At 51.8% G+C, this 26,709-nt stretch overlaps 1 protein-coding gene across 2 annotated transcripts in view; it reads right to left on the bottom strand.

The window, feature by feature from the left end:
* Window positions 1-16,635, bottom strand: part of CTIF (cap binding complex dependent translation initiation factor) — a gene marked incomplete at both ends in the record, with an annotated part of 82,604 nt that extends 65,969 nt beyond the window's left edge. For both annotated transcript variants that reach the window (XM_079548492.1, XM_079548493.1), the window contains 5 exons: window positions 2,887-2,962; window positions 3,343-3,447; window positions 4,440-4,513; window positions 13,888-13,971; window positions 16,456-16,635. In XM_079548492.1, the coding sequence (XP_079404618.1) occupies window positions 2,887-2,962; window positions 3,343-3,447; window positions 4,440-4,513; window positions 13,888-13,971; window positions 16,456-16,635 (519 nt within the window). The remainder of the gene's footprint in view (window positions 1-2,886; window positions 2,963-3,342; window positions 3,448-4,439; window positions 4,514-13,887; window positions 13,972-16,455) is intronic.
* Window positions 16,636-26,709: the final 10,074 nt, after the last annotated feature.

Genomic DNA, 26,709 nt, shown 5'->3' with positions numbered 1-26,709 from the left:
TGCCTTCTGTGGTCAACCCTTGCTCTACCACCCACTGAAGGGCTACAGGCCACCATGTCTCCCCCAGCCCACTCCTTTTCCCAAGGAAACGGGCCTCGCCAGTTGGGTTCAACGCCACGGCAGAACGGATTGCAGGAAGATGAGATCTTACTGGAAATCACAGCAACGAAGGCTTTTTGCTCAGCAAGCAGGGGTGTGAGTCTCAGTGCGTTGTGACCTATGATCAGCCATGGCTCTCTGCCAGGGGCTTTCCGCAGCGGCTGTAGCAGTTGCAGTATTGGAAAGACCCTTGGGAGATGGGAAGCTGGCTGGTGAGACTGAAACCTTCTCTGAAGGCGGTGCTGTGCCCACACGCTCAGCAGGAGCTGGGGAGGGAGGCAGGAGGAGAGAGATGCCTCCCCAGCTTGGAGCTCCCACTGAGACTCTTGTTTTTTACCCTCAGGGCAGCTCAGACGTCTCTATAGACTACAGAAGAGAAACTAGCACTTGTATTCTGATTCCAAGCACACGATGGAAAGGTTCAAAAGATCAGAAAGAAAACTGAATTACATTAATCTCACAGAATCATTAAGGTTGGAAAAGACCTCCAAGATCCCCCACGTCCAACCCCAACCCACCCACTGACCACGTCCCCAAATGTCACATCTCCACGGTTCTGGAACACCCCCGGGGACACAGACTCCACCACTCCCTGGGCAGCTGCACCACTGCATCACTGCTCTTTGGAGAAATCGCTCCCAAAGTCCAACCTGAACCCCCCTGCTGCAACACGAGGTCACCACCACTTGTCCTGCTGCTGCGATCCAGAGGCAGAGGCTGACCCCCACTTCGCTCCTTGCTTTCAGGAGCTGCAGGGAGCGACGAGGTCTCTCCCCTGAGCTCCTCTTCTCCAGACTGAACCATCCCAGTTCCCTCAGCTGCTTCCCATAAGACCTGCCCACCAGATCCTTCACAGCTCCACTGCCCCTCTCTGGGCACGCTTCAGGGCCCTGATGTCTTTCTTGCGATGAGAGGCCCAGCAGCGAACACAGCGCTCGGTGTGCAGGGCAGTGAGCCGCAAGGCAATAAAGATGTCAAACCAAAGGATGCCAACACTGTCTTCCACATTAATTCCCCTTGCCCTGCCACTACCTGCCCACGTGGCCAAGGGCTGCAGGCTGTACGTTGCCCCCAGCACACACAGCCATGTCTGAAAGCCCTTCTGACTGGAGAACACTCGTCTTCACATCTTCTTCCACTTTTTGGCAGCGCTTGGGCAAACGAGCGTCCAAATCCAACTGCAGATCCTACGAGCCAGGGGAGACAAAAGAGGAGCGAGCAGGAGGGCTCTGCCTGCAGCTCCCACCAGATGGCAGAGCAGCTCCGAGCAGCGGAACACCTTCTGCAGCGCCGAAACAAAAGGCTGCGCCGAGCATTTCTCTCTCGGTGGCGGAAAGAGCATTTGGAGGACGGTTAGTTTTTCCTATTGCTTTTTTTTTCTTTCCCTGATTCTTTTTGTTCCACATTTCTTTTCTCACCAAAAAGACACGGGTGTGCCTTGCAGCGTGCTGTTGAAATACTGCTGATAGGTTCTACCACCAAAACTCAGCTCTATGGATCAATGCCCCCATATCCAGAATATTCTGCCCCACCCATCAAGCGGGTCAGTGAAAATAGGAGTAAAGATAGAGATATGAGGTTGAGTGTGTTCTGGAAATTAGCCCTAATTTCATGCTGTGCATGACACAGAATTTCCAAAGCAGCCTGTAAGACTCACTGCCCCTCTGCAGTCTGGTGCTCTTACTGCTGGAGCTGCTGCAGAACACCCAGCAGAGCAGAACCTTTGTAGCAGAGTCGCACTGGAGGATGCTCGTTCTCCATCCACGAAGGGCATGGTGCTAAGGTGTGCCCAAAGAGCTGGGCCAGGAGCAACCCACGAGACCTTAAAGCACACACAGAACAAGGATTTGTGCACCTCCGTTGGAAAGAGACTGTTCTGGGGATAGGACACAGTGAGGCAAAGCCCCCCAGAGGGCAAATGATTTCCTTTCATATGCTCACACTGCATTTTCCCCAACACTCCCACATACTGCATCCCAAATTGCTATCTAAAGTACCAAAGAGCAGCATGACCACCTCTCCACAATCACCTTCACATCCAGCGCATGACACATCAGGATTAGAGCAGCTGCCAGAGAACATTTCACTTGTCAGTGCTGAACAAGACAAATCCCCACCACTAACTGTATGGCTCCTGGTTCCCATGGGCACACAGTGCACACCAGGGTGGCTGCATCTCCAAACCACGCCGTGTTTTACTAAAATACTGGATCAAAATAAAATACAAAGCACCAAACCAAGCGTTTCACTGTGTCTTCCAGCTCGGAGCACATGGTACTGGGCACGGCCGGTGGCCCCACCAATGCAGTCCCAGTACATTGGGAAACTCCTTTTGATTCTTCCATTATTCCAATGGTTCCCTGGGCAGAGCAGCCTCATTCTACAGAGTCACTGGGTCGTTATCAGCAGGCCCCAGTGTTTTTTCCCCTGTGACCTAAAGCCTAGAAAGATTAAGCACATACGAGAAAACAGCTGCTTTCAGGACTGGGGCACTGGGAAATACTGAGACACAAACCGACCTCTTCGACAGCACTGCTTCCCCAGCGCTCACTGTGGTCATTTAACCACAAAAAGCAGCTGCAGGGACAGATCTAGAGAAGAATCAGGCTGAGAAAAGGAGCAAGTGCAGTGGTGCTACACACAAGGCACGTGCACGGCAGAGGAACACCTGGACCAGCACGTGGTTGCTCCTGGGCAGCTCTTGGAGCCTGGTGCTTTCAGAAGCTCCTTTTCTAAGATCTGAGCCCTGTGTAGACATGGGTGACTTCTGCCCACATCAGCACCCACCTGCCACGCTGGGAGGACCTTCTCGATGTCGTTCAGATTGATGCTGTCACCATCCTCATATTTCCCTTTTCCAAGCCTATGGCAGAGAGAGAGCAAAGAAAAACATGAGCAGTGAAGCCTCAGTGGAACCAACGTTAATTCTCTGTGACGGCACACAGGGATGAGCTTTCCCTGCAGAAGGCTCTCATAAAAAGGTCTCTGAAGTCATTGTGTTCGTTTCCAAAACATGCTCACTTGGGCACAAGGCCACTGACACCAAATAAAACGCTGCCTCTGCCCTGTCACCCTGCACCCCATCCACAGCACTACAGCACCCTTGGAAACAGTAGCAGGTCCTTCATATGCACTGTGCCATCATGTCAGCATTCCCACTGCAAAGAAGTTCCCTCCTTGCTGGAGGGCATCACCTCACTCGTAGCTCTGGGGCTGGGATAGCTGCACACACGTGGCACTCACCCTTCCCTGTCGATGTGGGGCAGTGGGTGTTTGGAGGTGTTCCGGAGCTTCCTGTGGAATTGGCTGAAATCTAGTTTTTCAGGCTGCAGGTCCCACGTCGCACCACTGGGGGAGGAAAACAAAGAGGGACAAAGAGAGTGAACGGTCTGCTAAGTCAATAAAACCACGCTAAGAGCACAGGAGCAAACTTGAGCCTGCAGACGAGGACAGCTGGTGCTTTGGATGCACCACCTGTGCACTGTGATGCCACAGGCCTCCAACTTCACACTGCAGTGCTGTGCTTTTTTTGTGCTGCTTGCACTGAGTCGCAGTTTTGATGCAGATGCATCATGAAGACCACACGCCTCGTTACCTCTATTTGCTCTCTGTACCAAGAAGATACTGCAGCAGGGGCTGCCCCAGCCTGTGCAATGCAGATGCTCTCCCCACTCCAGCAACCTGGAGCAAGTATCAGTGAGAGCTTGACCCCTGCACAGCAGTGTGTATCACCAGACAGAAGGCACATTTCACTGCTTGACTTGTTGCTGCTTGGGCAGGGAAGCACGCTTGTTTTTTCTCATGCTGAAGCAGCAGCTCTGCTCAGCAGCTGCAGAGCAAACACGTGAGCACAGCAGCAGTTAGTGAAAGAGAGAAGGCCAGGAGCAGAGCTCAGAGCTCAGCCTCGCCTGTGCAGCTCTCAGATGATTGCCAACAATTCTATCAGTGCCTTTCTGAGACGTTTGGTGGCAGGCCTCTCTTAAGCACACACCATGCTTTAAGTACATTCACAGAATCATTACGGTTGGATAAGACCCCTGAGATCCCCAAGCCCAACTCCAACCCACCCCCACCATACCACTGACCACATCCCCCAGTGCCACATCTCCATGGCTCTTGGACACCTCCGGGGATGGGGAGTCCACCACCCCCCTGGGCAGCTTGTGCCACTGCATCAGGGCTCTTTCGAGTAGAAGTTTCTCCTGATATCCATCCAGAAAGTTGTTTGTCAGTGCTTCATGCCATGGGCTATGTGAGGAGCAGCGATGGAGGCCACGTGGCAGCACACACCTGAGCACCAACAAGATGGCCCCACGCACAAATCTCTAACATCAGCTTACCTGAAGGAATCAAAGGTGTTGGCAGCCCAGATGTCAGTGCCCAGCATGTCAAGGGAGCCCTCCTTGTTGCCATTCTAGGAAGGATGGAGAGGTGGTTACACGGCGCAAGGCTCTGCTTTGCACCCAGCATTCCCCACTTCCACATCGAGAGGCCTTGCTATGACACACAGATCCCTTGCTAGCTACAAAAGTGCACTTCGAGGCAGGAAGGGGAGGTTTCAGCCTTTGGGACACAGAGCTATGGACAACACAGCGCAGACATGTGGGCTGACGTTGGCCCCATCCTCCTACCCAACATCCAGTGTGGGCCTGTGGACCCAAAGAAACACAGACCCAGAGGGCAGGCTGGCATTCTGACCACAAAACTCCTGCTGGCTGATGTGGAGAGACATTTCCAAGGTGACCTGTCCACCCAAGGTCAAGAAGGGCCACCAAGAGCCAGACGTCCAGGGCCACAGCCAGATGGCTCCTAATGGCTGTCACCAACAAGCACATGGACTCATTTAGCGAAGCACAAGGTGAAAATCCTCTGCTTTTCATCACTGTGGTGACTGCTTCTTCAAAGAGCCATGGTGACACAGCTCCTCCTTGCTCTACTAATGCCTCACAGTAGGACACAACCCCACACCGAAGCTCCAATTCTTTCCCAATGGAAAAGCATCCAAGCCAAAACCCTACATTGCTTCTCATCCTTCACAGCCCTTCTACAATCACCAGGCCCCACGTGTCCTCCCCACAAGCAGAGGGCTGCCCTCATCACCCTCCACAAGCAGACAACAGCAAAGAGGTACAGCATGTTGGGTTTTGTAAGGGCCAGTCACGGAATCAGACTCGACTCAGACTCACGTGGGATGGATATGCTATTTCCCATTCACAACACACTTACTTATTACCAATACTTCCCAGCAAACAGGTTTGTCTCCTCGTAGACACAACACTCTTGCAACACAGGCACAACCACTTCTGTACTTACACCACCACGTGAAGCTTTCCTGAGGAACTGCTGTTTTCCAATAACACAGAAAATAATGAAAAAATAATTTAAGAAAAGACAATTTCTACATGAAGTTCCAGACTTCAAGGTCTTTCTCAAGACCAAAGATCTTTGGTCTTTATTCCTTCTTTGGTTAAAGGCATCTTTCTTGCAGACATACCTATCTCTCTTTCCACTTCCGATTAGCACAGGATGCTTAAACACCTGTCAATGAACCAATTGCAATGGGATGTCCCAAGAGCTAAGCATTTGGGCTCAGGGGATAAGGATGGGAGCATGTAAGCAATTGCCATGAAAAAGAGGCCAATCAACAACCAAGATACTAAACAGCTACAATTTCTGACAAGGTGGGAATGGGTTCCTAACAGCACATTGCAGCCAGTTTGGACCCAGCTCCCAGCAATTAGTGGAAATTGCAGGTCTGCTTCACATGCAGGTACAGGAGGAGGTCAGAGGGGGGTGAGTGCTCAAGCAGTATCTGGGCTGCAGCTCCTGGTCCTCCCAGCCCACGTCCCCACCTCCTCTCAGGGATGCTCCAGGTACCAACCCAACTCTGTGACAAAGGTGACCGGGGCCCAGTGACAACGAAATCTGTCACTGACCGCATCACTGTGGTCATTCCAAGTCCCTGCTGATGACCTGACTTGGTAACCAGGTTGTGCCTCAGGTCACCAGCAGCTCCCAGCATGCTGCTGAGACTGCCATAGGTCTGAAAAAGCCAATCCTCAATTCCAGGAGAAAAAATAAATTGCGTGTATTTAAAAGAAGCAGCTCCTTGCTCCCAGTTCCCCTAGGAACGCAATTACAGAGGCGAGCAGTTTTAATATGGAGCTCCCCACGACCCAACCCTCAGCCTTAGATACTAATTTTCACAGTGAAGGGGAACTGCTGCAAATTAATTGAGCCAACAGCAATGACGACTGAGTGACGCAGTGGTGAGAGTGTCATCAGTGCTCAGAGACAGCAGACATCCAGTAAAATGAGCCCTACCCCCCAGAATGGTTCAAATGCACTTTCATAGCATCTGTCCTCCAGATCTCATAAGCACACACTCAGGTGACCAAAACCTACACCCAGAATACACAGTGATGGGGACAGAGCATGCCACCCGCCACGTGGACTCTGCCTGTTTACTTACACATGCAACCTCAGCAAATTCCCCACAAAGTCAGCATTTAGATGCAGGCTGCCCTTTCTTTTTTTTCCCAGTGTCACACCGGTTTCTCCTGCCACTCCTCATTACCATTCCCCAGCAAATCTCTGCAAGTGCCAAATCATGCTCCTCGTGGCACGATTGCAACATGTCTCATCGCCATGCTTTGCACTGATAGAGAGCAGCACCAAGTGATCTCAGTGCTGTGCGTGGTATAAACAGAGGGATTATCCTCTGGCACGTGCTACTGGAGCACAAGTCTCCTCCTCATTCAATCCTCAGCCCCAAACCACCGCTGCACCACTGATGTTTCTTCACGCTTTCCAGGATGCTTGAGATGCAAGGATGGACCAGGACTTTGAATGCTAGCCACGGCCTTTGGCACAACCAACACTCATGCATGCAGATGGAGGTCCCTGGGCTGAGTTCAGGCAGAGAAAGGCCCTAAAACCACGTCAGCAGCCAACTACCAATGTTTTTTGCAAGGCAGGAAAGCTGCCCACCTAGCCCTGGAAAGCTGCTGGACTCAGGGTCATACTGTTCAATCCTATGTCAACCTCTAACAAAGACTCACCAAAAGCAATAATTACAGGCATCTCTTAACTTCCCAGATCAGAAGTACTCCGGGATTTCAAGGGGAAAAAAAAGCAAATCTCCTTTGCGCTCAACCACCCGGCTACAAGCTTCTTGCCCAACGTCGAGGCACACCTTAGCAGAACCCGAGGCCGAAGGACAGCTGCATTCCTCAGCAGTCAGGCGATGGGTTGTGCACAAGCAGGGCAGCCATCTGCACACCAGCACGCGCCACAGCCCACACGGAGGCACACACACAGCGCGCACCACTGGAGGCCTCCGAAAGACAGCAAGCACAGCACACGATGCCAGTGCCCAGCTCTCCCCACGGCTACCAGGTGTACCTTGGTGGTGCGCCTCAACTGGCTGCTCCTCCCAGACCTCGATCCAGAGCCACACCTGGAGCCTGACCCTGGCCGCGATCCTGCGCTCCCGCCGCTGCTGTGATCCCAATCTTCCTGGAACAACAAACAGCTGGCTTGAGTCAGTGTGCCACCCCACACCCAGCAGAACCGCTCAGCCGGCCCAGGAGGAGATCTGCTGCTCCTGAGCCACGCACGCCTGCGCCTCGAGAGCCGTGCCCACGCACCAAAGCCCTGCCTTTTCTTGGAGCCCTTTTATACGCCTGGATGGAACCTTCTCGCACTGCAAAGCGACAAAAAATGACCGTAAAGATTTAACTATAGTAAACTAGTTTGTGCATCGAGAAAAACAATGCCTCCTACGGCTCCACGACAACTCACTACATACGCCCTGCATCCCCTGAAACTGCAGATACATCCTTAATTCCTGCCAACCCCAACCCCATGCCCCAAATCAACCCTTCGTTTGCTTCTTGCCCTTGCTTAGCCTGCTCCCCTTACACCTGACCATACTTGGGCTTCAGCAGCCCAACACTCCACCCCAGTCACTCCTGTCCCTTCAGGGCTTGTCCCTGATGTCCTCCTTTCTCCTCACACTTGTTCTGCAGTCAAACACCCCACAGCTTTCTTGTTCAGTCAGCGCCCCGTGGGACAAGATGAATAAGCCAAAACCAGAACAACCAACCCAACCACCTCTATTTACCCAAACAGCATAAGGTGCTTGGGGAGAAAAGGGTTTTTTGTTAGGGTAATTGCTCCTGAAGGTTTCCTCAGAGGCTCCCAAAGGGCTTCAGGAGTGACCTGAATGAGATGTGAGATGATTAAAAATCCCCAAATCAAAGAGTGCAGAATATTCAACTCTTATTACGCCAAAAATTTGAAAGGTGAATAATTCTGGGCAAAGCCCATGTCCTGGTTGGGTCTCCTGTGTTCCTCTACCTGCTGGTGCTTTACCCAACACAAGGGACTGGAGGGAAGGTGTTGGATTTACCAAATACGAGGTAAAATGCATCAGTGCCCATTTCTGCACGGCCCCACTGCATGCTGCCCATCCTCAAAGCCAGAAAGCACAAACACCTTGTGGCTGCCATATCCCCAAGTCAGCACTGACTCCAAAAGAGGGGAAGCCAACCAGTTTTTGAGCTGTGCAGAGAGCAACCATGAGAAGCTGTGGTTGTTCCCACCAGCTGTAACACCGGTGGCAGGAAGCACGTTCTTTCCTCCTCAGCACGATGCAACCCGAGCGTGCCGGTGCTTTAAATGCTCCCATCCTTTTTCCCTTGGGACCCATGTCCCCAGAAGACAAGGACTCTCCCAGCCTCCTCCAACACCCTGATGATCTGCGAGCTCTCATCCCCGGCTCTCAGCAGGCTCCAGCTACCACTCCAGGTCTACATTCACCACCAGGAGAGGGAATCTCCATCCCAAATTTTGGGGTTGGAGACCAACACCTCCTTGGGAGGGAGACTGCCAGCAGCTGCTTTTATCCATGCAAATCCTCCCGGCCAAACTCTGCATCCCCTTAGGAACAGCGAGGCTGTATGCGTGTCAACCCTGCCAGCCACCCTCTGAGCTGTCACATCCAACACTTACATTTTAATTAGCAATAATCATATGTTTCACTCACACTGCAATTTTCACCTTCGCGGAGCTTTGCGGTGTGAACTAATTAATCCTGCTTCCTTTGCCAGCTCGAGAGTTATTTCTTCCTGGTGCTTCGGTGCACACTGGAAAATCTCATTCGCAGAAGGGGAAAACTTTCCCTGATGAGCATGCAGTAAATGGAAATTCTGCAGTCCCCAAGCGGTTGTCCTCACTGGAAAGGTGAAGTTTGGTCTGTTGGTGAAGCCACCGCTGAAGACAGCAGTGGATCCCAAAGGGGATTCACGTTACAGAACATCTCCCACGCTCAAAGCACAGCCTAAGGCAGGGCAGAAAAAGGGTCTTTTTGGGACATGGGCCTCAAGCTGCAGATCTGAGATCTGCCACCAGCATCAACCATCCCAACGCAGCACCTACAACCAAGCTGGACGGTGTCCTACAAGTCACCAAGGATTTCAGGCCCTTCTAGACAAATTCACGAGCGTGCATTCCAATTTTTTTTTTTTTTCCCATGGAAAAATAACTATTTACAATAGAAATAGTTATTTTAACATTTTAAAACGTGGGGAAAACGTTTCATCTGGGACTAATTTCCAGCTTCTTTATACTCAATGCGTAAAGCTACAACAAAAACAGAAAATCACCCCTGTAAAAAAACACCATGAAGGAAAAAACAAAAACAACCACGCACAAAAAGAGCAAGCTGTTACAACAATGAAGAAACAATTCCCTTTACAAATAACTTGTGTCTTGAGGGGGAGTGTTTCTTGACTGCTCGATGCCTGAGATAAGGGCACACTTACCATAGCTCCTGCTCTTAGCTTTGCAAGTCCTCTGTAAAACAGCTGCTCAACAGCTGGTTAAAGCAGGTCATAGAGTCACAGAAGCATTGAGGTTGGAGAAGACCTCCAAGACCCCCAAGTTCAACCTCAACCCATCCTCACCATGCCCAGCAGCCACGTCCCCAGCTGCCACATCTCCAGCACCTCGCTGGGCAGCCTGTACCAAGGCATCACTGCTCTTCAGAGAAGAAATTGCTCCTAATATCCAGCTGAAATTCTCCCTGGTGCAAATTGAGGCCATTATCTCTCAGACTATTGCTGCTTTCCTGGAAGCATTTCTAGTCAGCTGGAAGCACCTCCAATACAACCAGGGATATGAAAGTCACATCATGCCCTCAATCTCAAACGTCTGTTTTTTATAAAACGTGTTAAGCCAGCGTATAATCAAAAACCCAGAACAGTCCTGGAGCCAAACAGACTCCAGCAGGGAAGGTGACAGTTTCACTTGTGCCAGGACAGGCACAGACACGGATATTCTGGACAGCAAAGATCACCCTCGAGGAGTTCTGGCTGTAGAGTGGCACCAATCTTCAAGTTACCATGATAAACTTCCTAAACAGAGGAATGGCCACGAGAGACAAAAGGTCCATCTGCTTTCCCTCTGCAGCAGCAGCAGAATGCACAGAATTGAGGACCAAAGGCACCAGTGACATCCAACGCACCTCCTCTTAGCACACGCACGTCCCAGACAAACACTGATGTGCCAAAACCTGGAGGGGATGGAAAGTTATGGAGAGTGTAAGGAGTATGGAGGGGATAAATCAACCCTCCCTTATAAAGGGTGCTGCCAGAAGCCCCAGAGCAAGCTGAACCTACACATGAGCTGAATGGTTTAATTCCTTCCTGGGCAGCCACGATGGAGCAGATCTGCATTCACTGCACAGAGAGAGCAGCAGCAGCAGCTCCAGAAGGAATGCCACTTGGTGACCGGTTCTGCCAGAGCTGCTCCTTGATCACCTTTGAGGGCTGGTCACCTCACCGAGAGCTTTAATTGCTTCTTCCCGAGGCAGGGCTGCACCGACCTGTATTCCCTGGCAGAGCCTCAAAGTGACTCCCTGACTTTCGCCTTCTCTTTCTCTGTTGTGAGTGAGACAAAGCAAACAGCTGTGTCTGGCTGCACCCATTTGCCCCAACAGCCCTTCAACGTGACAGCCAAGCACAACCCAAAAAACGCCGTAGAAACAGAGTCAATCATCTTCACATGTTAACACCACTTCCTACGGCTGGAAGCTTATCAGACAGGGGTTTTCATGTTCAAAAGAGTCACTGGGAAGCATCCTAAGGGACTGGCGTGGGTCTGCTCCAAGCCCACCCCACCCCCAGCACTCGCACACCCCCATAGCTGCATGTCCCCAGATGCCCCCTGCCTGCACAACGCAGGGACACGTCATGCAACATTTCCCATGAGAAGCATTTTGACACCAGCACAGCACTGAGCACCTCTGAGTCGCTGAGGATTCACATGGACGAGCTTTGGTTTGGTGGAGGCTTAGGAGCTCCTCCTACCTTTAGCATCATCAAGGCTTGGGTTCACAGACAGCACGACCCTCACCTGGAGAAGCCCCCAAGGCACCTGGTCATGCTACGAGTCCCCACGGCACGTGGAAGGACATGGAGACGGCCGTGGAGCTGCTGCCAGGCTTCTCACGCCCAAGAGCTCCATGGATCTCTCCAAACACAACACACCACAAAGCCTTTTGCTTAACGAAACGCCCTCAGGAGTAGATCAGAGCTTCGGCCCCACGAGGGGAACGCAAATAGTGTACGACATAAAATCTTCCCAGCGGGTGTTTTTAGATAAAAAATAAAATCTAAGCATGAGAAGATTTGAAATGCTGCCATTATCCAACCTTCTCTCGTGCATCCTGGCACAAGCAGTACCTCGTATGTACCAACAGGGTACGTCTTCACCCCACAGACCATTGGTTTCCACCCCAAAGGACCCTCTGGGGGCACTGCCCAGCGCACTGCAGGATCACCACAGGGCTCAGTGCCATGCTGTGCAGCAAACCAAAGCGCTCCCGGGAGAACTATAGCTGAGCAGAATGGAAATGTGAGACTGGGCTCCCCTCAGCGCACCAGGACTTCATGCAGCTCATGTCAGGAGATGCCCCACGAGCACCAAGGCCTGGGCTTTCCTCCTCCCCGCAGCCTCACTGCACAATGCGGAACGCCCAGCTGCCCAGCTGGAAAGAAAATACAAAAACCAAAGAGTTCCCCTTTCCAATAAGAAAATCTCAAACCCCTCACAAATCGCAGTGAAAAACAAAAGGTAACATCATCCCTCGGGAAACGATTAGCTGGCTTCTTGTTCCCGAGCAGGTTTGAAGAGGGAGTGATAATTCGCATGCAAGACAAAAACCTCATTAATGTTTTTTTTCTTTCCACGCTACCAATGAGAAAAATAAGCATCCAGGAAGAGTAATGCACTGAGCCCCACTCTCACCAGCAGCGATTCAGCTGTATATCCATAGCAGAAAGAAAAAGGCTGCCTGGGCAGCAGAACAATAGCGTGTAGCTCCTCTCTGGTGCCAAGGAAAATTTGTTCCTCGCTGTTAAAGGAAGCCCAACACGGAGAGAGATAATTACAAGCTCTGCTGCAGGCTGGGAGAGAGCCCAGACGTGGGGAAAGCAGAGCACAGAGCGCAGCCTGGGCATACATGGATGTTAGCTGTGCTCTAGCTTCCCCTAGGGCAGCCATTGCCAATAGTTTGTGTATATATATATATATATATATATGTATATGGCCATGGTATGAAGGAATTGTGCAGATATCTTGCTGGCCATCAGTATCTGCTGGGGGTAATCCCAGGGCAGACAGTGGTCAGCCACCCCTAGTAACCAGCTAGCTGTTAAACTGATGAACTGGAGCTCACCTTCGCATACGTTCTTTGGGATTGGTAAATCTTACGTAGAAGTACGGTGCTTTTGCATAACACATCTGGCAAGATGCTCATCTCCTTTTGGTGGCTTTTGGTGGCAGAGCAGAGGGAAAAGGTGTCTCAGAACGATGGGATGGTTGGGTTGGGAGGGTCCTTAAAGACCACAGAACTGGTCTGATCCCAGAATAGCTGGGTTTGAAGGGAATCCTAAGCATCCCCAACCCCACCCCAGTCACGGGCTGGCTGCTCCTCACCAGCTCAAGCTGCCCAGGGCCCATGCAGGGCCTTGACAGCTGCGGAGATGGGGCACCCACACTCCTCTGGGCAGCAGTGTCAGGGCCTCACGGCCATCTAACCTAAATTTCCCCTCTTTTTAAACCATTCTTCCTTGACCCATCACTATCTGCTGATGTGAAAAGGCAGTCCTTCTCCCTCAATGTACTGGAAGGTCTCCCCAGGACTCCCTCTTCTGCAGACCCCCAGCTTCCTCAGCCTGCCCTCAGGAGACGTGCTCCAGCCCTCCAAACATCTTGGTGCCTCCTCTGGGGCCCTCTCTGGCAGCATTCCTGCGCTGGGGGTCACGATGCAGTGCTGCACTCACTGTAGCTCCTGAAGCACACTGCCACTCCCCCAGGCTCGCTGCTCCAGACAGCGCCGCTGGATTCGAGGCGAGTCTGAAGCCCAACAGGCGCCCCTCCAGTTCCCAGCACTAAACCTGGAGGTGTTTCATCCCAGAGTTTGAGGAGATACTGATAAACTGAGGTGTGCAACCACAAAAAAAAAAAAATAATGTAGCCATGAAAGAGAAAGGATGAAGATGCAACCATGTCCGAGCCACAGCATCCCAAAACACTGCTCCTGAAGAATGCAAACGTAGAACCTGCATGCTTTGTTTCCACCAAGACCAGTGCCTTTGCTGGGTCCTCCTGAAGGAGGAACCATCCCAACGCTGAGCTTGCAGTACGGGCTCAGCATTCCCAGGCTGTAGAATAAGGGCAAAAAGCAAAGCTCTGGAGAGGAAAAACTAAATGCTCCCCTACCTGCTTGTGCTGGTGGGACGACGAGCCCTTCCCTCTGGATGGGGAGCAGCTGCCATCGAGCTGCTCACTGCAATCTGCCGTCCACTGCAAAAGGGATAGAAAGGCATTGTGTAAAATAATAGCCAGCCTGGGGAAACTGCTGCATCAGCCCGCAGCAAGCATCACCCAGCAAACAGCACCGTGACTGTGCTGGGATGTGGAGCATCCACAGCTTTCTCTCTGCAGCACCAGCTCTGTTCCAGAACAACAGGGCTCCCTCTGACCAGCAGGGATGATCCCGAAGGCACTGGCTGGGAAATGCTCTGCACGGCGATGGCCACAGGAGGAACAATGGCAGGAAGCTGGAGATGCTGCTGCAGCCATCACCGGGCTGCATCGTTACAGAGGGTTTTAAAGATGGGGGGTGGGAAAAAAAGTTGTGCCTTTCTGTTCTTTTTGTCGTTCTCTGCTTTTAAATGACACAGAAGGCAGAGCTGCTGACTCAGCCAATGCATTACAGAGGTGTCTGTACCAAAACAACTCAATTTGGGGTCACTGGTCACCACTCCACAATGAGAAGAACAGCCACAGCATAACGCTGGAAGTAATAATAACGATAAAGTAACTTTCCCTCTGCAAAGATGAAAGGTTCTGCTTCATCCTTAAGCCATTTCGATTCCCTGCCACAAGGAAGCAGACTGCGGAGCCTCAGCAGCTCGCTCAAAGTCAGCGATTAAGTGGCAGCAGAACCCTGCAGCTAACACAGCTCTCTTGGTCTCAGTCCAGTGCTTAGCCACAAACCCATCCTTCCTCCTGCAGCCCTCGTTAAAGGGAGCCTGCTGCCTTCAGCCTGGCTGACAAAACAGCTCGCCCGTGCATGCATGCTTACTGCTTTGATAGGAGCACTCAGGAAGGAAAACAAACGATCCCTGGTTATTTCTAACAGAAGTCTGAGGTATGATGAAGGTAGGAAAGCGAGTATCTTTTGGACACAACAGATAATTCCTTCTTAGCGTACGCACGGCTTGATAGCAGCAGGTGACACATGTAAATCAGCCTCGTTTCTTGTCCTACGGATAGCCAGCAGCTGCTTTCAGGTCATGCAGAAAAGCCACAGTCCCACTGCCACACACAGCAGGACGGATTTGGCTGGAACAGCAGAGGTGTGGGCACACCACCCCATTCCCAACAGCACTTGCACCTCTTGCTCAGGTGTAATGATGCCTTTTCACCTCACAGACACTGTTCTTTGTTGGAAAGGGCAAACTGTTCTACCACTCCATGCTGTGCCTCTTCTGAATCACAAAGCAAAACTCTGCCTGTTCATTTATTTCTAATTCAATAGTATTTCTCAACTTGACACGCTGACAACAGCCTGTTTGGCCTGAAGCCCCTCCAAAGCATCACTTCAAACACAGCCATTTCCTGGCCTCGGGTTAAACAAATGCACTGCTAAAGTGCTTGGGATCATCTGAATTTTCTAATTCACCTCTAATGACTTTGATCCTCAATTTGCAGAAGTCCTCTACTGAGCAAAACCTACTTTCAAAGGTTCATCTGACAAGCAATATCTTTATGCCAGGGTTGGGCATGGCACAGGCTGCCGAGGGCAGCGGGATGTCCCCGAGATGCCAGAGCTCACAGAGTGGTTTCCCACTACTCTCAGCCATAGGGTTTGGGTGGTGCTCTGTGAGACCAGGGTTTGGATTCAGTGATTGTCACAGATCCCTTTCAATACAGGAGTTTCTAGGATTCTATCACAGAATCACACAATTGTGGAGGTTGGAAAAGACCTCCAAGCTCCCCAAGCCCACCATGCCCATTGACCATGTCCCCAAGTGCCACATCTCCATGGTTCTTCCCCATCTCTACAGGGTCAGGGACCCCATCGTCTCCCTAGGCAGCCTATGCCAGTGCCTGACAGCTCTTTGGAGAAGTTATTCCTAATACCCAACCTGATATGCTCATCCTACACTCATCTTGTGGACGAGATTGCTTGTGTATCTCTGCAGAACAAGCACTGCCTTGCCATGGCACTTCTCTGCCACTGGGACAGAGGGATCCTGCTGCAGAACCTTGCACCCCATCCACTATTACACGTCTACCAGCACACCACGACACCAGGGCATTCCCTCAAATGCCACCGCCAGCTCAAGAGTTAAATTTCTCCTTGGGTAGGACTTAAAAAGTCAATTTTTAAAGGGACACAACCATTGCTCCTAATGAAACCACCAAATCACACCTGCTCTAAGCCATCCCTCTGTTTTCTGGATGTAGTCTGTGGGGGAAGAGGCATTCACCCAGTCCCAAGGGACACCCAAAGGGCACCCATCGCTTCCAGGCACACATGTTCATGCTGTACACTGTGTACAGCACACTCCACTCGAAGCAGAAAGCACAGAGTGGTCAAAAACCCTCAGGGCACATCCCAAGGCCACTTCGCGATAAGCACAAAACGCAGTCAGCAGACCTTTACCAACCGTTGGCACCCTCACACGTGGCTGCCCCGAATCCAACGTTTCCTTGCATTTCTAGGCTAGAAAAGACCCTTTCGTGTGGCTCGGCCGCACGGCTCACGTCCCCACCAACCTGAGAGATGTTGGACTGCGTCTTCTCGCTCTCACCGTCGCCCTCAGTCTTGTCGGTGAGCAGCCCCTGCACCTGGTACTCCAGCACGTAGCTGTCGATGAAGCGCTCCAGCTCCTCGATCTCCTGCGAGCGGCTGCTGCCCGCCTCCGAGGAGGCCGAGGCCACTGACGAGTTCTCCATCCTTTCAGCTGTGAGCCTGCAGAGCGAGGGGACCTGGGGGAGGAAAAGGACGGAATGTGAGAGCTGCTCCTTGGCTGCTCCCCTCTCTCTTCTCCTCCAGGCACAGCCAACAGGCGTGCCTTCCGCTTTCCCTATACCTGCTAATTAGAGAAAGCAGCCAGCTTGGGCCTTGGCTGCTATTCTCCTATGGTTTACTGCAGGTTGGACGTGTTCTGCTGTATTTCTGCATTTCCAATTCATAGTAACCGGCCTGAAGATTCACTTCTCTCCAGACATCTCCAAGAGTTCCCCCTTGCAATGATGTTTAGTAAAAAACAGGACAGGGTTGGGTGAGATGCTCCATCCCGCCAAGTGCAGCAGGACACCACAGATACCAGCACACAGATGTTCCAGCACCCAAAAGGTCCACCTCGATTACACTCTTATACCTAAGGACCACATCAGACATTCTGTCTGTCCTCCTCGCTACAGAAACATGACAAGTTTGCCCAGAGCAGCAGGGGTGCCTGATCCCCGGGCCACGGATGGACCCTGAGGAGCCTGAGCTGGTAGGGGGCAGGCGGTGGGGTTTGCAGGGCCGTGAGATCCCTTGTAATGCAACCATTCCTTCTGGTGGTTCTGTGATCTCTAATGCCCGTTCCAATCCAACCCTTCTGAGTCTCTCTGATCTTTAATGCCCATTCCAACCCAACCGTTCTACGGTTCCGTGGTCTTCAAGGTCCCTTCCAACCCAATCATTCCATGGTTCTGTGATCTTTAAAATCCCTTCCAAGCCAATCGCTCTGTGATGCTATGGTGTAATGAAAAGCTTCTCCAGCAGCAAGCCAGCATGACTGCAAGCAGTCCAGCGAGGAGGTTTGGGTGTGGAGGTGAAACAGCAATCACACCAGAATCTATTTTTAACACTCGTTCAAAATGGATTAGGATAAAAAAGAGGGGAAAAATCCTGCAAAATAGCAAAGAATGCATCTGTGAGGAGACCTGCAGATAGCATGGCCAAACCTCCAGAGAGCGACAGCAGCCAAGGTCACGGAGTGCAATGCATGCAGATTTTAGAAACGCTCATACTGATGCTCAATGAAAACAAAGAACAAAGGAGGACGAGGCTGAGCAAATACAACTGGATGCACGTACCAAAATCCAAACGCCTTTCTGCTCCCAGGAGAGGACCACCACCGCCCGGCCCACGTTCAGGACGCAGATTTCATCCCCCTGCCCTCCCTTGCTCTGCACATGTAGGCTGGTTGGAGATGGGTATAAAATTACCCAGCAAAATCCGAGTGAGTCACGTGCCATCCGGATGGGAAGGAGAGAAATCTGTTCCCAGCTTGTGCAATTTGCAGCTCCCGAACTATTTCTCATCTGTCACTGCTGAACAATTGCAGCTTCATTTGGAAACCGCTGAGAACGAGCAGTTCTGGCCTAAGGATTTCGTCTGCTCAAGGAATTATTCCCAAATGTGCCCAGACTGTCAAAAAGGCTCATTATGGAGATCAACATCGCACATTAGCTCCTGAGCAAAATCATGTGGCATGTTAAGAAGGAGAAAAATATAGAAGAGGAGCCCCAGAGAGAGCATGGAGCCCCAGCGGAGGGCATGCCTCTCACCCCATAGCTAATTAGTGCCAATTAGCAAATGAAAAGCGCCAGTTATTAAATGGAAAGTGCTACAGAAGAAGAGGACATCCGGGACCAGTGTTCTGGTCCCCAAGGGCCACACCAGCATGGAGAGGTCCCCACGGCCCATCAGCGTTCTGCTCGTTAGCAACAGGAGAGGTGGTGGAGTGAAAGGGACTGGATTTATCTGAAGCCAGCAAACAAGCACAAGGCTTTATATCCCAACCTAGCACAGCCCCTGCTTCGGGCAGTTGGCTGTTCTCGAGGTCTCTAGGCTCTCCACAAGCTGCCAGCAGCTCCAGCCTTCTGCTTTGGGATGTCACGGGTAAGGAAACCTCTGTGGCTGGAGCAGGTTTCCCAGTCTCTCTTGGATGAGAAGATCTTGGAGGTCCTTCCCAACCTCACTGACTCCATGATCTCACCTCGCCCTTGTACAAACCAGAGGCTTGGAAACAAAACCCCAAACTCACACAAGAGCAACAAAAGCGCTGCAAACTGAGAAGACGACTGAGAGCTTTTTGGAGAGCAGCAAACCCTTGGACTTACGTTGGTGTAGCGCCTTCACCGGGGATTCCCAGCCCAGATACACTCCTGTATGATAATTAATAGGAATCAAACTCAAATCTGGATTTTTTTTTCCCCATGTTTCTCCCTTCTGCCCCCCGTTCTGCCAAAGAACAAAGCCTGCAAGCTTTTGGGGTCTAAAAACTGCCCTCCAAACCTTTTCTACAAAGCCCGTGCACTGTTCCTTATTGCTATAAAATATGAAAGTCTACAGATGTGCAAAGCGATTATTACAAGTTAGCAGTGATTAATAATAATTACACATTACAACGACGTTAATAGCTATTATCGTAAAGAGTGATCTAAACGGGGCTCTTCCCCTAGCCCTCCATTTACGCAGTTTCACCCTTAATCAGCAAACAAGCATAATAAGATCGAGGATTTTTTTGACATCCATACATGCATCCAACAGACAGCATTCACACAACAGCACCCAAAGGTGCTCCAGGCTGAGCTCCAGGAACCAAGAGGCGAACAGAACGAATGAACCCACAAGAAGCAACGGTTGGAAAACCTGCATCTCTTGGTTACGTACTCTCCATTAAACCACCCCTGTGCTCATCCTCCAGTACTAAAACGTAGCTCGATGCAGCAGCGAGCTGCTCCTAGGCAGGCTGACAGCTTCCAGACCACGACAAACCTGTCTGCCATATGGGATCCGTCAGCCCATGCCTTGCTTGGAATGGGAGCTGCTTCCCATAAAAGGAGACTGCAGTGCAAATGCTTCACGTACCACTGCAGCCACCTCTGTGCTGCTGGGAGCTGCTTCCACAGCCCCTGCCACCCTCCTGGGTGGCTTTTCCCTGTTTCAGTAGCACTGCATTAACCACATTTCAGCACTCTGCAGAAGACCCTCCTGTCTGCCATGCAGGGTTATCTCACACCCTGAAGATGCTGTGATTGAATCCTCAAAGTAAGCAATACGGCCCCAAAATCAATGTCTCCTTCCTTCCCATCAGCTTCCTCACCTGCCCACACTTCTTTCTGGCAAGGCAGGGCACTTGGTCAAAGCCTCCACCACCTCCCTCACCCTGGGTGTCCTGCCCAAGCCATATTTCTGTTTTCATGGCTCTCTTTGGCCTTCAATTTTCGGTTTGACATCTGCATTTCGGTCAGGCAGTAAAACCTGACCTTACCTCACCTGAAGAAACCCCTTCCTTTCTGCTGTCTTTTCACAGTCGTGAAGTAAACGAGCCACAGTTCAGAGAGCAGTCCCAGACAGAGATCTGCTCCACCAGGCTCCAATCCACTGGACCCCAGTAAGGCTCTCCTCCATCAGATCCCAGCATGTCTCCCCACTACTGGATCCCAGAAGGGTTTCAGTCCACTAGGTCCCAAACAGGGCTCTGGATCCCTAACAGGTCTCCACTCCGTCAGACCCCAATTGGGCTCTCCTCCATCAGATCCCATTAGAGCTCCCCTCCAACAGACCCCAGCAGGGCTCCACTCCATCGGACTCCAATCAGGGCTCCACTCTGTCAGACCCCAACAGGGCTTCACTCCATCACTTCACAACTGGGCTCCCCTCTGTCAGATCTGAAATAAGGCTCCCCTCTATGGGATCCAAAGAGGACTCCACACCACTGGACCCAAGCAGGGCTCCCCTCCAGTGGAGGCTCCTCTCCATCATATCCCAAAGAGAGCTTTGCTTCACTGAAACCCAACAGCTCTCCTACATCGAATCCCAGCACAGCTCCGCTCCACTGGACCCCAACAGGGCTTTCCTCCACCAGATGTGAAATAGGGCTCTGCTCCATCAAAACCCAACTGGGCTCCCCTCTGTTGCATCCCAGCGTGGCTCCCCTCCATCGAACCTCACCATGGCTCCACTCATCAAACCCCAAATAGGGCTCTCCTCTATTGGGCCCAAATTGCAGTGGCGTGTGCAGAAGGATCCTGTTTGGGATTGGAGCTCCTGTTCATTGCCACAGCCCTGGCTCGCTTCTCACCCCCTCCTTTCAATGAGCTCCTGCAGCAGCAATATTTTCTCTTTTAACGTGGCAGAATTCCATCAACAAGTAATTAGTGATATGCCTTCCTCCAACAGTGACAGCATAGTGATGAGCAAACAGAGCAGCTCCGATGTGCGGAGTGGCAGCAGCGGTTACCATGGAGAAGTAGGAACACTGCACCCAGGTATCACCACATCTCAGACAAGCATCACGTGCAGGCTTTGGATTTGCTGCTCCAATATCCTTCAGGATGACAGCACGTAAAGCACAGCACTGCCAACGGTTCCATCTCGGAGCTGATTCTTTTCTAATTACGCCCCAAACACCTTGCAGCGAGCGGCTGCTGCTGGATCCGGCCTTGGGCTTTTCAGAACGGCTGCAGCCACGGCTGGCTGAGCATTTGCTATATTTCATCATCTCCCTTGGTTTCTGCTACCTGGCGATGCAGAAAAGCCCCACTGACAGCTGAGACGCCCAGCAGCTGCCACATCTCGGTGCCATCGACGTGCCCGGCATGTCACCGAGCAGCCAGGTGCCACCGTGAATCAGGACGGAGCCATTCCCATTAAAATAAACACAAACAACGAGGAAGGAGGAGGGGGAGCTCCCTGCCCTGTGGGGCTCCAAAGCGCCAGCTCTGCTCCCAGGATACGAGGCAAGAATCCCCTTGTGCTGCGCCATAGGGTCCAGGTGCCGCCGCGCAACCTCTGCGGTCTGAGAACGTCCCCACATGGCTGCAGACAGGAGGGGCTCACCTCACCTGACCTCCTCGCCACCCCCACCCCAATGCCACCGACCTTGGTAGCAGCAAGACAAAGCCAGGAGGGTGCCAAGTACAAAAGGGCACCGGATCTGACCCAAACCAGCTGCCGATGCAGCAACCCAGTGCAGAAGGGAGCACGGAGAGGCAGACAGCTGCTTGCTTCACTGCTGCAAGACATCTCCTGCAGCTGGGGGGTGGAGTGGATGTTTTCCCTTTGTTACACAAAACCAAACCCCTCTTCACCCTCACAAACAAAAAGCCTCGTGTTACGTCATATCTGCGTGCTCCACTATGTCAAATCTGTGCGCCTTCCTGCCTGCAGGGAGGATGGTACCTTTGGTGTGTGCTGGGTGCTGCGAGAAAAAGAAAGGGAAAACCCAGCAAGGAATCAAAGCAGAGCAGACGTGGGATCACGGGCACATCAGGGAAGGTGCTCTTGCATGCATGGAGAGGGCATCTGCACCTCACAGTGCAAAATTCCTTGGCTGGCAGAGAGTGTGCCTCACATCCCAGTGCCACGCTGCTCCCAAAGTGTGTATCCCATACATTCAACCACACATTCCTACCCCACGCTCATTCACCCTTGCACATGAGGTCTTTTGCAAATAACCCAAGGGGGACCATTATCAGAAAGCAAATCTTTTCTTTCTGGGCACTGAGGCAATATAATGGGCACTTGTGCAGTGAAAAGCCCCGTAATCCTAAAAGACACACATCCATCCCCCGTGGGGATGTCAGCACGGCATGGCGGGCCCTGCAGCAGCTCGGTGACCTCATGGAGGGCACCCAACCCATTACGACACACACAGTTTATGGCGGTGAGCGTTCCGTGCATCTCAGGGATGCAACTCACCCCAGAGCAGAGGACAGCATCCCCTGCTCTGCCCCCAGCTTTCCTGAGTCTTTTAAGTGCCTTCAGTGCTAAGAGACGACTGCAAGAAAGCGGCAGCCAGGACGTGTGTGTCCACAAGACCTTGCCAACATTTCAGTGGAAAAGAACAAGGATTGGGAAAACGGGCAGTTCTGTACAGACAGAATGAGGAAAGGTCTCCTACGGACTTATTTCACCTGTCCCTGGGGTAGGACACGTGGCACAGTGTCTGACCCTTGCACACTGGAGCGCATCTGACCTCAGCTGGCTGCCAAATCCTTCCCTTCCCTGGGGCTGACGGTATCTTCCATCGCTCCGTTCCCAATCTGTGCCGTGGTCTGGATGTGCTCCAGACAGCAGGCTTCCACCCACAGAAGTGATAGCATTTCACAGAAGGGACTTTTATTCCAACCTGATGAATAATCCCAACAAACCTGGCTCCCTGAGAATGAACCAGCCTAAAAGGCACAGCTTTGCCACAGCCCAGACTACTGGCATCAATCCTCTGGGCCATTTTATAGGAGACCGAGGGTTCGATTCACCGGTTCGTTATTTTCTCCATCCCTACAGGGATCGGTCACACCTGCTCTGTTTCCCATAGATAACAAGCCGCCGCCTGGCATTAATGACCTTCCACCATTAATGACCCTGTATCCATGATGAAAAACCTGTGAGGAAGCCCTGCATCACCTGAAATGTTCTCCCAATGGATCTTCCAACAGTAATTCCAAGAGCGAACGTGAAGCTCAGCTGGACCACCACACTGCTCCAACGATATCCTGGGAAGAGGCCACAGCTCACAGTGAGCAGCAGGTGCTGAGAACAGCAGGATGTCGTGGCCACACATTGCCAATCCCACAGCTCAGAACCTGCCCTACTGCACCCCACTGCGACAATGAACCAACCCAGCCCCTCAACAACCCAGCGCCACCCTTCAATGAACCAGCCCCATCTTTCCACGAACCAGTCTTTAAGGAGCCAACCCCATCCTTCAACAACCCGACCTCATCCTTCAGCAACCCAATGCCGTCTTTCAATGATCTGACACCATCCTTCAATGTCCCAACCCCATCCCTCAACGAACTAACCCAGCCCTCAACAAACCGACCACATCCTCCAATCCCACAAATATCAAGCGGAGGAACTCCCTGGACAGGAATTTTAATGCAACACTGGCCAGCCACCAGCCTTTGTTTTGGGGCTGAAAGTGCATCTGTTTGTGCAGTCACTTCCAGACTGGCACAGCAGTCACCACGCGTGTCCCCAAAGCCCTGCTGGTCCCTGCAGTGCCACCTCCTGCTCATCCCTGCGGTGATGATGCCGCAAGTGTCGGTGCAGCCATGTGCATCAGCCTGGGGATCGCTGGGTTTGATTAACACAAGGTAAATGAAGCTCAGCTCAGAGAAGTCCCAGCGGATGGGTAAGGACAGGAAGGTTTTCATTAACGTGAAGCGAATGTAGGTGACAAACAGGATGAGTGCACTTTGCTTATCTGTGTCATTATTGCAAATAGCTGGTTAGAGGACACGTGTGTCTCTACAGCCACCTGTAAAACACACATCTGGGGCTATTGGTCCACTTGCTGCAGTCCCTGCTCCTGGAAGGTGGTACCCCCAGGGAAGCAGCCATGTCACTGCTGTCCCAGCTACCCTGTCCCCAAGTGTTCTCTTCCTACGAAGCCCTACATCTCACCTTTCTCTCCAAGCCCCATTACTTTGGCATACATGGGATGGGCTGAAGCCCCAGCACCAGAGCCAGAGAGCAGCATTGGGGCTGGGGATTGTTGTCACCTCCACTAGCTGGGCTAACTCAAAGGGAAGTGTCACAGAAGATACGAACCCACAGCCTTTTTGTCTTCAAACTCACAGGGATGTGGCTGATGGGAAGGAACAGGCACAACCAGCACTCTGACCTGGCACCCACGCCTTGTTTGCTTGCTTCTCATCCAAGGTCAAGCTTATTGAAGCAGCTCAGATAATCTCAAAGCAAACTTTAACTCTTGAGTGGAAAAGGGAGCGTTTGGGGAAACATGGAGCTGCCTGCAGGGAGAGCCCGACCAACCCTTCCCAATACCAGGGGACTGTGCAAAGGACTGACCTGGGGGTCACCTACACGAAACCCAAACGGGGTGCGATGACTGCAAACACAGACTGGCCAGAAATACTTACTTGGTAAGTTTGTCTTGTAACTCAACCAGCTCACAGAAAGGACCATGAAAGCCGAAGCAGGCTTCCAAGATCCCCAAGCCCAACCTCAACCCGTACCCACCGTGCCCACTGGCCACAAGTGCAGCATCTCCATGATTTTGGAACACCTCCACGAATGGTGACTCCACCACACCCCGGACAGCCTGTGCCAACGCCTGGCAGCTCTTTGGAGAAGGAACTGTTCCTATCTTCCTATTTACAGAGACAGCTGAGGATAGGGCCCACCTTTGAGGAGCACTGCGCCCTGAGGAACCCAGACAAGGGCTCACCTTCAGGAAAAAAATGTAAAAAAAAGGTAAAAGGGAATTTGCTTATTCAAGCAACTGTTAACAGCACACACACAGAGCCACAAATGAAGCAGTTAAGCTTATGAAGAGACTGAGAAAGGCACTTCTGGAATAAACCATACAGTACACTTGGCCAAGAAAACAAACCCTGCGTCCAACCTCGGCTTACTGTGAGCACTTCATAGGAAAGTGGGAGGAATGCAAACAAACAGCATTACTGACCCAGCACCTCAGCATTACTGACCCAGCACCTGGGTGCTGAGTGGCACAGGGAATGCTGGGGCTTGGTGCTGGGCTCTCCCAGTCCCACTGGAGTTTTATTCTGAGCAATTAATGGCAAAAGAGGGGGGAAAAAAACACACACACACAAAAAGTCACATCACTTGTCTTCCCACAGCCAATTCGGCTCGGTGAGTTCTAAATAGCTTTGGTCAAGTCAAAGTGTTGGAAAGAGTTCTCCCTATTTGCAGGGTTTGGTTCTCTTAAACAAAGGATTTTTGCTTGCTTTTGTTTCTCCGCTGCTCTCCGTTCAGCAGTGCAAAAATATCCGTCACATCCTGCTTTGGATTGGACGAGGCACCTCAACTTGATGCTGCCTGCCACCGATGTTCCAATGGAATCAAACAGCTCCATCCTGAGTGAGCGCAGCTAAGGTCCCTCAAACCCTCTCTGGTCCTCACAGCCACCTCTGTCAGAGCAATTCTTCCAAGGGCCAATTAACAGAAAAAAATACAATGAAATTAAAAAAAAAAACAAACCCACACTCACCACCAATTCCTTATTCTCATCCCCGATTCTCCTGTGTAGGAGAGCTCAGAGAATCACCCAGCACTGAGCATACAGCACAGTGCAGATCATTCCATGCACTGCTGTAATCCGTGCGTGTTAGCAGCTAGAAACACACAGGAACTTCAGGCAAGTAACAAATGTGTCACTTCTTTTTTTTTTTTCTAACTTAAATAAGAGGGAGATGGGAAGACCCCCGTCCCACCCCTGCAGGGAGTGTGGGCTGCTGCAGCCCCAATTGCTTTTTCAGGCTCCCTGCTCAGCACGAGAAGCTCCTCCTGGGGCTGCACTGAAAATATTTACTCTGCCACAGATAGCAGAGAGGCCACAGAAACCCTGCTGCAGATACGGCCCAGCTGCGGATACGGCCCAGCTGATGCCTGCACACTGCTCCCCTGTCCTGTTCCAGGTCAAACTGAGGATACTGAACAGAACAGAGAGGGAAAAAAAAACAGGTTTTGGGTGTGGTGCTGACTTGCTCTTTGCAGGCAGTGCTGTCGAGGAGCTGCTAACCTCGCTGATCCCATCAGGTGCTTTAGCACAGGGCTTATCACTAAGCTCTGCCCAGCATGGGGCACAGGGCTATAAACGGCTGCTGTCTGCCTAGCTGCCCTGCTGGGCCTCCCCAGATGTTGGGGAGAAACAGCTGCTTGGGACTGAACTCACCCAAGATGCAAGGCTTTGCTGTTCTGCCCTCCACCTCCCAGGCTGGCCTCCATTTATCCGCGCTGATGGTGCTGTTAAATCCTGCCGACATGCTGCAAATCCCTGTCCTACTGGAGGAGAACATGGCACCTTTTGGAGGTAACCAGCCCCGGTCAGTGCCCAAACCAACCCTTCTGTAAATGGGGAGGGCGGAGAGGGCAGGGCAGCGGGAGGACCACAGATGGTGCACAAAAACCCAACCCTGCAACCGTGAGCAGGGCAGGGAGCTCCAACACACCATTGTCACCCGTCACTGAGGCAGAGGGAGGACTTCATCCAGCACACGTGTGCTTGGGGAACAGAATGGGGCTGGGACGATGTG

Source organism: Tetrao urogallus (assembly GCF_951394365.1).
Source record: "Tetrao urogallus genome assembly, chromosome: Z".
Classification (NCBI taxonomy): domain Eukaryota; kingdom Metazoa; phylum Chordata; class Aves; order Galliformes; family Phasianidae; genus Tetrao; species Tetrao urogallus.
The sequence above is the reverse complement of the archived record's forward strand: the minus strand, read 5'-3'. Positions and strand labels throughout refer to the sequence as shown.